At 34.6% G+C, this 10578-nt stretch overlaps 1 protein-coding gene across 1 annotated transcript in view; it reads right to left on the bottom strand.

Moving 5' to 3' along the window:
* Positions 1-1571: 1571 nt before the first annotated feature.
* The window catches only part of LOC143930244 (beta-microseminoprotein-like), a 43623-nt gene continuing 34616 nt past the window's right edge, over positions 1572-10578 (bottom strand). Inside the window, exon 4 of the mRNA XM_077454389.1 lies at positions 1572-9286. Coding sequence (XP_077310515.1) covers positions 9163-9286 — 124 coding nt within the window. The 3' untranslated portion in view covers positions 1572-9162. The remainder of the gene's footprint in view (positions 9287-10578) is intronic.

Raw genomic sequence — 10578 nt, 5'->3', positions numbered from 1 at the left:
ATTAGTGGCAGTGGCACCATCATTATTAATTAACCCCTTTTATGCTGCAGCATGAAGGGGTTGAAAAAAAACACTGCTACTAATGCAGCACAAAGGGGTTAATTAATTGCCATTGGTCACAAATGCATCAGTCGGTACATTACCCCCCTCCATGCTGTGTATTACAATTACCAATCATCATCATCATCATGAGCCACAGCACCTGTATTGTGTGATTATCATGATGATAATGATGATATAGAATGACATTAAAATTCATCTTTAGGCCTCATTCACACAGGGGGCATGCTGCAGACATGCGGGGCTGTCTTTTACTGACTTGGGGATGGATAAAGTGTGGGATATACTAAAAGGAATGACAGAAAGGAATGTCCCATAAAGTTTTGTACATATCCCTGTGCTGGCATCCCATTTATTTCTACTGACACACAGCTTTTGTGTCCCAATATGTCCTGCATGGGTTCCAGAATGCTTGCCAGGTGCCTTCAGATACCCACACCAGCATGTTATATTGGGATATAGTCGCTGTGTCCATGCAGCCATGTGTTATAATACAAATAAATGGGATGCCGGAATGGGGATGCATCCTACACTTTAAAACAGTGTCACTGTTTTAAACAAGGTTATGACTGTATGATATGTTAAATACATATATTTTAATACAAATGTGTTCTGTAAGCAACACCTTATTTTCTGGCAGTGCCCCTCCCGAGACTAGACTCTGGATCCGCCCCTGCTTCAGCCAATGAGAACCTCCAGAAGTCCAGGTCAATTGGCACCAAGGACCAATATTGCACCACCACTTGAGCTCAAATTATTCTCAAAATAATAAAGAGACAGCCAACATATTGTAAAATCACAAAGGTGGGTCGCTTTATTCAAGAGCATACAGGATACTTACATAGTGAGTACAGAGAGGCACAGTGCAAACGTCTCGCTTCCTTTTCCTGCTGCTGAATAAAGCTATCTACCTTTGTGATTTTATGTCCGCTGTCTCTTTATTATTTTAAAGATAATTTGAGCTCAATTTTGTGTGGCAGATATCTTCACGAACGTAACTAAATTACGTCTTCACAAAGTCCTGGATTTTCCAAAAATAACTTGAAGTATACTGTCCAACTGGCCTTGTCAATCAACTTCGCAGCCTGTATCTTTTTTTTTTCTGTGTACAAAGAGGTGAGAAAACAAAGAGAAAAAACTCACCCTCCACTTTTACTGGACCGTTGTCCACATCTGACGCAAACGCCTCCTTCTAGGTTCTTTGATCATTTGTTCCCCAGACTTGACAAATCTCATTTCCCCCCTTTGTCAAGGAGTAGGGAAAAAAAAATTGATCATTTCAGCTGGCTCGACAATGTTAAAAGTGAGTGTAGGAGAGTAAATACAAATGTAGTGTAAATGTAGTGGAAACTCTACATACTCACAGGGGCGTTTCTTAATGAATAGCAAAATCTTTGTGTAATATGTGAATCAGTAACCCTTCTCCTAAAGGGTGTGTAGCGGAGATATGTATGTCTTCCTCCATGGCATTTCAACTGTACTTTCAGAAGTAGAAATTGAAGAATCCTTCGTTCGTCCAATAGTTGGTTTATTGTTCAGAAAGATAAGCAAAGACAAGATTGACATCTGGTAACATATGGCATGGTGATGGCCTCAGAAGGAGGAAAGGGTCATCTGATCTACATTCTCCAAAGTGTAGAGTTCTTTCTTTCCCACCGATCCTCTCACACCCATAATCTTACTCCCTTCTTATACTTTTCATGATGTTATGTCAGCATATCCTAATAACTCCCACATTTGCATATATACCCAATATGGTTCAGTCTATAGATAAGTAGCATAACTCCACCCATTGTCCTGACTAACTCAAAAATAGAAATACCTACTCAGCAAAACCACTCCTATCTAAACTCTGTGTTGTTCTGTGACCTTCAGAAACCATCACTTCTTACCAAACATATAACTTACATATATTTTCAGAAACTTTTATCACTTAAAATGTTAACTCAAAAACTTCTAACAATTCCCCCTCAATGCACTATATTCAACAAATAATAAGTGCATTCATCTTAAATAATAAATGTCTCTGATTCTCTTTTTTTCCAATACAAACAATACAATACACATTAATACATTTTAGTGAGTCAGATATTGTACATAAACATTTTCAAAAATTCTGAGATGTTTCTATTAAAAATAGTTAACTATTTCATTCCATTATATGACACACTCTCTATGTGTATTCTTATCTGTGAAACCACTGACCTACTGACCTTTAGTCATAAACTTTGGACATGGAGAACAACTGGTACCAAAATGACATTCACACAACTTAAATATTACCTAAATCACTCACACTTCATTTATGGCCCTTTCATACACATTTTGAATCAATTGCTCCAGATGTACCACAGCTAATCACTGGATCAGATAAACCAGAAGTAATTTTCTGACTAAAAATACTTGTCATAATTTTTTCACCTTTTTTCGTTTCTTCCTTAATCAATTTATAAAATCGTTTCATTCTAACCATAATACAAATATGAAACAAAATAAAAAAACTTTCCCATTATTCGATTGTCATATTTTATATATTCTATCTATCATTCTATTTATTTTTCAATGTATTTATCTATCTATCCATGACCAGCAAGCAACTTTTTCTATTTCTTTTTTTTTTAAACATTCCAAAATTATTTAAATTCAACAATAACTTTGTTTAGATACATTGAAATCCTTTTCTTCATATACTCTAATTATACCTTTTTGTCTTTCCTATTATCTTATTACTATCATCGTTATTCAGATAATTCATAAAAAAATTCTTATGAGAAGCATATCCTAACTCCCCCTCACATAATGATCGACCGATCAATATGTCGCTTTTGATGCAAGTTCACCAAAAAATGATAGTCCTTGATAACATAATCAAAAAAAAAATAACTTATGAAAAAACAAGAAATAGTAACAAATAGAAATGTATTTGTGCTTGTTGCATTGTCATGGAAGAATTAAAAAAAAAACTAAATAAAAAAATAGTTTTCTTTAAATTTAGAAACAAAAGACATATCTATAAAAGAAAATGAAAACAAGTATCAAATTCTTTTAAAAATTATGTTTTCCTAAATAATTTTTATTAATCAATTTAAACCATTTTAAACTGATAATCCTTTCTGTGTTTACCCATTTTATTCGTATTTTTACCAATTATTTTTATTTTTACCAATACTTTTGAAACAAAAAACTATAATACCAATGTACCTTAAAAATAACAAAATAATCTTCCCAACTGATATCCCAGTTGACATCCTTGGTACCATAACGTTAGCTACTGGAATAAATTACTAAACATACTCATTAGAAGTAGAAATCTCATTCAAGACATCATTTCTTTTTAAATTTAGCAAAGGCCTAGCCATGTTTTGTGAACAAACTTCTGAAATACCTATACCTGTTGTTTGCAAAATTTGCAACCACACTACTTTCTATACAACAGATTATATAAAAAAAACCTAAGTATGCTAATCTCCATTAACTCAAAAAGTTAACACCTTATTCTTGAATCATCTTACCCAATACTATTCATACATTCTACAATACCTGAGTACTTAAGATGATAAGAAACAAAAACTTTACAAAACCTAAAATTGCATACATGTCCTTTACTACCTGTCCTATAAAATTTTAAATCATTAACTGATTCCATGGTTTGAAATCCAACCCCAATGGAATATGACATAAGTTCACAACAACTTAGCTTTTATGAAAAATATTATTTTTTCTAGAATTACCTCAATTAATTTATCAAAAAGAAACATTAACTAAAAAAACAATATCCTTGTAATCCTCCTGTAGCAAGTGAAAAAACTAATATAAATCAATCTATATAGATTTGCCAAATCCCTCAGTACTTTCTAGTATCAGGTTAGGCCTTTTTCACTTTAAAAAATTTTATAAACAAATAAAACAATGTTCAGAAGTTTGATGACAAAGTGTTCTAAAATGAGTAGTTCAGAATTTTTTTTCATTAGCTAAAACAAAAAATCAATCAGTCAGTCAGGTACCTGGATATCAAAAATAAATATTTTCATTTAAAAATAACTCTATCCTTTATTATTGGAATCCAATTATTTTTACAATAAATGTTCTCCTTTATCAGTCTGTACTGATTCTAACTAAGACAACATGTCATAGTTCCCCTCTTTATCCTGTGACTAATATTACATTTTGTAAAATATGATCTTGCCAGATTATTGTTTTTTTCTCTACACTGACAATTTATTTTAATTTTGTAAAAGAACATTAATTTAGGTTGGGCTTTCCTAAATATTCTGTTTCTGAAAGAAATTTGATCATGTTGAAGTTTCTTTTCAGAACCAAGCATTCCCCTCATACAGTATGATTGAATGAACCACACCTGCTCTGTCACTGACTGCTAAACCAACACAAGGCAGTCTTAAATTCAGCTTTCAATGCGTCCACTAAAAGTTGAAAAAGTAACATTCTCATGATTAATTTACACAACTGTGGCTCTATCCCTCACACTACAACTGATCTATTTAACATCCAATTGCCATTAGACAAAGCTGTGTGTATTGACACCTCCTGTTTTCCTTGAAATAACACCTTTAGTGTAACATAAGATGTTTTTCAAAACAAATGGTGCTAAACCCACAATGTCTCAGATCTGTAGCATTGGACAATGCACCCTTAACACATTTATTTATAAATACCAATGAAATTGTCTCATCATCCACATACAACTTGAATTTACAATGGCTGAGAGAGATTGCTATATTAATAAGGACTTTTGTCAGATCTTCAAATGTTTGTATATAAGTTATCTTTTGTTATTAAAAGAATATTTGCCCTACAGTAAGCCTATATAATTCATTAAAATTTACTCAGACAGATACTTTGTCTGCAAAAATCTCAATGAACTCTCAAAAAAAGTTATTAAGGCCTAAAAAATCTTATATTTTAAAGCGGTAGTAAACCCGCAAATTTTTTATTTATTTTTTTAAACCTGAAAAGCAAAAGGCATAATGAGCTAGTATGCACCGCATACTAGCTCATTATGAAATACTTACCTTAGAACGAGGCCCCGACATCTGGCCCGATCCACGCCGAGGGAGCTGACATGCTCCCTCGGCGTTTCTTCCGGGTATCGCGGCTCCGGCGCTGTGAGTGGCCGGAGCCGCGATATCGTCACCTCCGCGCGGGAGATTTCAGTCTGGCCGGTCGGCCGCTGCTGGATTTTCACGGCGAGAACCCCCTTGTGCGCATGCGCCACTGCAGTCAACGGCGCATACCGAGGGGAATATCTCCTAAACCGTACAGGTTTAGGAGATATTTTTTTTACCTACAGGTAAGCCTTATTATAGGCTTTCCTGTAGGTAAAAGTTAAAAAATTGAGCATACAACCACTTTAAAAACAATTACTTTTAGTAAGTAATAATACCTTTTAAATATATATTTTCCTCATCAGTGAACCCTCTTCCAAGTATCTGGAAAATTTAACACAAAAATATATTGTGCTTTGATACAATAAAGTGAAAAATGTCATGGCATGTCTGACCAGTCTGTAACTTGATCTGCATCTCTCTGTTGGTAATATACTCCTCACATGTCACAAACTCTTCAGAGAATGATCTGTTACTGACAGTCTTGGCTACCATGCTTTGTACACCCTACACTGTACAATTCGGTAACAATCTCGTTTCTCGTTTTTTAAAATGTTTAACCTTTTTATCACTTTTTAAACATATTTTGTTTGTACATCTGCGAGAAATCATGTACACCATGTTATATGACTTCCCTGATTATAATAATGACAAAAAATTGTTTAGAAGACAATCTCGTGAAACTCACAGATTGGATCCTGCCCATGACCTGCGATTGACCATTTCTCCGAAAAAACTCCTCCCACAACAAAAGTCCTTACTTTAACCAGAAATACTAATTTACAAAAACTTTTAACAATAGTTGTTTTTACAATTTTTTTAGATTGAACAAAAACTTTCATATTTTAATATTTTCTCTGGGTAACCTTAAGTAAATTAGAACAATTTACTACTTTTAATTTAATAACTAAATCCAAGTTTGTAAAAATTGCTCAATCCTTAACTTATTATATCCTTCAACCAAATCTTTAGAATTTTTGTAAAACACTAAACATCGTGTTTTTTCATTATCTCAATTTCATACAGTTCTTTCCACATTTTAATCAATATTTTTTCTCTGAAAACTTTGTTCAGGGCTTAATACATAAAGATATACATGCAGCATTAAACTTAATTTTCTTCTTAATGAACTTCTTTACACTCTGGCATAAATTAATTAATTACCTTACTACTGCATGTATTCCTATACTCCATACATATGAAATATATCAATTTCCCGATCATACTGAGACTTACTTCTGAGCCTAGAGATGTTAACCATTGCCATATTACCCTTTTATATAAACAGACACACTCACCCCTTGTTAGTATGATAGTCCTGTGTGTACTTAAAATAAAACAAGAGATGAATAATGTCCTTTTAACTTTGTTGTTCGTTGCTTTATCTTTCTTTTTCTTCTTTTCTTGTAGCTCTTTGCCTTGTTCCTTGAATTGTGTGCTGTAGTGTGCTGTAGTGTCATGCCTGTTGATCTATTCTTTGCCTTTGTGCTTGGACCTTCCATCTTCAAACATCAAAATCCGACTTCCATATTAGCTCACCCAAAGTGTACATTTGCCTTTGTACCTACAATGGTGACTTTTTCAAATAACGTGAAGTTTTTGTTCCTATTTCAACACTTTTTTCTTCTTGGGTAACAACCCAATATTTTCTTATATGAGACTCTCTCACCTTCTTAGGAACTAACCTTGGCAGATATCTTCACGAACGTAACTAAATTACGTCTTCACAAAGTCCTGGATTTTCCAAAAATAACTTGAAGTATACTGTCCAACTGGCCTTGTCAATCAACTTCGCAGGCTGTATCTTTTTTTTTTTTCTGTGTACAGAGAGGTGAGAAAACAAAGAGAAAAAACTCACCCTCCACTTTTTACTGGACCGTTGTCCACATCTGACACAAACGCCTCCTTCTAGGTTCTTTGATCATTTGTTCCCCAGACTTGACAAATCTCATTTCCCCCCTTTGTCAAGGAGTAGGGAAAAAATTTATCATTTCGGCTGGCTCGACAATGTTAAAAGTGAGTGTAGGAGAGTAAATACAAATGTATTGTAAATGTAGTGGAAACTCTACATACTCACAGGGGCGTTTCTTAATGAATAGCAAAATCTTTGTGTAATATGTGAATCAGTAACCCTTCTCCTAAAGGGTGTGTAGCGGAGATATGTATGTCTTCCTCCATGGCATTTCAAACGTACTTTCAGGAGTAGAAATTGAAGAATCCTTCGTTCGTCCAATAGTTGGTTTATTGTTCAGAAAGATAAGCAAAGACAAGATTGACATCTGGTAACATATGACATGGTGATGGCCTCAGAAGGAGGAAAGGGTCATCTGATCTACATTCTCCAAAGTGTAGAGTTCTTTCTTTCCCACCGATCCTCTCACACCCATAATCTTACTCCCTTCTTATACTTTTCATGATGTTATGTCAGCATATCCTAATAACTCCCACATTTGCATATATACCCAATATGGTTCAGTCTATAGATAAGTAGCATAACTCCACCCATTGTCCTGACTAACTAAAAAATAGAAATACCTACTCAGCAAAACCACTCCTATCTAAACTCTGTGTTGTTCTGTGACCTTCAGAAACCATCACTTCTTATCAAACATATAACTTACATATATTTTCAGAAACTTTTATCACTTAAAATATTAACTCAAAAACTTCTAACAGTGTGCTACATTCCAACCAATAGAATACACTGAGCGCAGAAAACACCCTTCTATATATATATATATATATGGACTAAAGGAAAATAGACTGTTTACTTTGCAATAGAAGTTGCACTTTGCATGGGGGTTTTCTCTAGAGCTTAGTGAATGAGGTGAAGCTCTGCTGACTTCTATCATTCAATCATGTGCATGGAGAAATGCTGTTTTTTTGTTTTCCTTGCATGTCATTGGATATTCTTTGAAAAGGAAAATGTCACCATGTTCACTAAGTGCTCAGAAAAAAAAATCCCTTGGTCGGTGTAACTTTTCTTACAAAGTGAACAACTTATTTGCCTTTGGTAAATTATCCCACATATGACATGGATGGTTCAGGGATGTAAATACAATACTACTTAATAATCATGAGTATGAACAATTACAATAAATGGTCCTGGTATGTTCTTGTACATAACATTTTTACAATATATATGTGTATATTATTATATGCTTCCAACACCTAACCTAAGGCTCAAGAAACATGACAGAAGTGAAATTCCACCCCTTTACCCTCCTTCTACTCTCCTTAACACATTTGTAATTGCCTTGAACGTGCACCAGGCCTGTCCACAGAGAATAATGGTCCACAGAGAATAATGGTCGCCTCTTCCTTTACCTCAGCGCATGCTAAGGAGTCGTTTTTCAAGAGTTCAGTGGAATTACATTTTTCTTATAAAAGGCCAGTCATCCATTAAAGCTACACGATATTGTATAAAGTTGGGGCAACATTCACATGAAAATCTCATGAAAATAGATAACTGCAATAGACATTCATATGCATGCATGAAATGGACATGCAGAAAATGGAAGAGCTGCATATTAAGCATGTCATTTATTAGAATTAAACTTTTTCCAGAACATTTTCCAATCTTTGGTGGATTTATTTTAATAATAGTCAGTTAATAAGAATTGATGGCATGTTATGTTAACCTTGTTTTACACAATTGAAAAATCCATTTATCGGACTTGCTGCTTTGTGTTATGTTATGGCTAGTAAAGGAATTTCTTCTGAATGCATGGCATTTTTTTGGCATGCCCACTCTTGGATGGAATCTGACTGGAACTATTTGACTAGGAAATGCAAATTTAGGAACGCATAGAAAAGAATCAGTGAAATTGATAACATCAAGAATAATTCAGATTGGATTGACTTTACTCTAATCAGGGAAATAATTGTATACCAATCTGTGGCTTGTTCTGCTTATGATTAATATTTATTGTATGTTTATAGTAGTATGTCATTATAGAGGATGTATTGAAGGATATTTTTAGGAAATCCAAGAGTCCACTTTACAGGGCTTATCACCCTTCTGCCTAACTTCATATTTACAAGTTTTCTTATTGAGAACAGCCTCACAGTTTGCAGGATCTTCAATAACTGGCTTTGCAAATCTGAAATAGGAAAACAAAAAAATGTTTTTTTTTTAAACGTTTTTTTTATTACCAGACAACAGAGGTTACATACAGTATCAAACCCAATACATAAAAGTATCCATGAGAATAGAAAACACACAAGGGAAGGAACAGTCTATAACAAAATTTACACAGTACACCAGATTTGACCTATGGTTTTTCAGTAATGCACCTCAGTGCCTGGTAAGTACCCTTTTTTCCCCCTTTTTTGTAACACCCAACAGGGTTAGATAATCTCATCATTAGAGTAAAGTATTCAAACAAACACAACATATTTGAATAAAATACAAATAAATAAAATCAAACACTTAAGGTTCGGCGATGTGTGTGAAATTGCACCCATAACCAACCACCCGAGGGAACATTATCCCTCTAGATCCCACCCCATAGTCATTCAAATATCCACTTCCCACTCCAATGTGTCAGTAGTGTCAACCCAGCAAAACAAAACCTTTCTAAATTTCTTAGGACACCCCTCATGTGTCATTTGGTAAAGCGGAATATTAGCATTGACTGATTTCAACCACATTCCCAAAGTTTAGAAATTCCACATGTATCTACCTCCTCGCTATAAGCTTGCAAACACAGAAGAAAAGGAGTCTAAGAAACAACTTTGTAGCTGCATCCATCGCCTCATCCTCAATAACTCCCAGTAGACATAATAAGGGGTTACATACAGTTGTGCTCATAAGTTTACATATCCCGTCAGAATTTATGATTTCTTGGCCATTTTTCAGAGAACATGAATGATAATACAAAACCATTTCTTTCACTCATAATTAGTGTTTGGCTGAAGCCATTTATTTTCAATCAACTGTGTTTACTCTTTTTTTAAACATAATATCAACAGAAACTACCCAAATGACCCAGATCAAAAGTTTACATACCCTGGTGATTTTGACCTAATTACATGCACACAAGTTGACACAAAGGGGTTTGAATGGCTATTAAAGGTAACCATCCTCACCCGTGATCTGTTTGCTTGTAATTAGTGTGTGTGTATAAAAGGTCAATGAGTTTCTGGACTCCTGACAGACCCTTGCATCTTTCATCCAGTGCTGCACTGACATTTCTGGATTCTGAGTCATGGGCAAAGAAAAAGAATTGTCAAAGGATTCCCTTCCCTTCCTATCATATGACAGAACTGGTGCATGGTGAATGACCCATAGCTGTGACCTGGTATCAACTGAATCAAGTGGTGGGAGGCAAAAGGAAAAGTTACTATGTCTTGCGGGGATGGAGGAGGGGGGAGATGCATTAACATGAATCAG

This window comes from Lithobates pipiens, unplaced genomic scaffold (assembly GCF_037356315.1).
Source record: "Lithobates pipiens isolate NorthernLeopardFrog02 unplaced genomic scaffold, aLitPip1_a1.2 Scaffold_25, whole genome shotgun sequence".
In the NCBI taxonomy this organism is placed as follows: domain Eukaryota; kingdom Metazoa; phylum Chordata; class Amphibia; order Anura; family Ranidae; genus Lithobates; species Lithobates pipiens.
The sequence above is the reverse complement of the archived record's forward strand: the minus strand, read 5'-3'. Positions and strand labels throughout refer to the sequence as shown.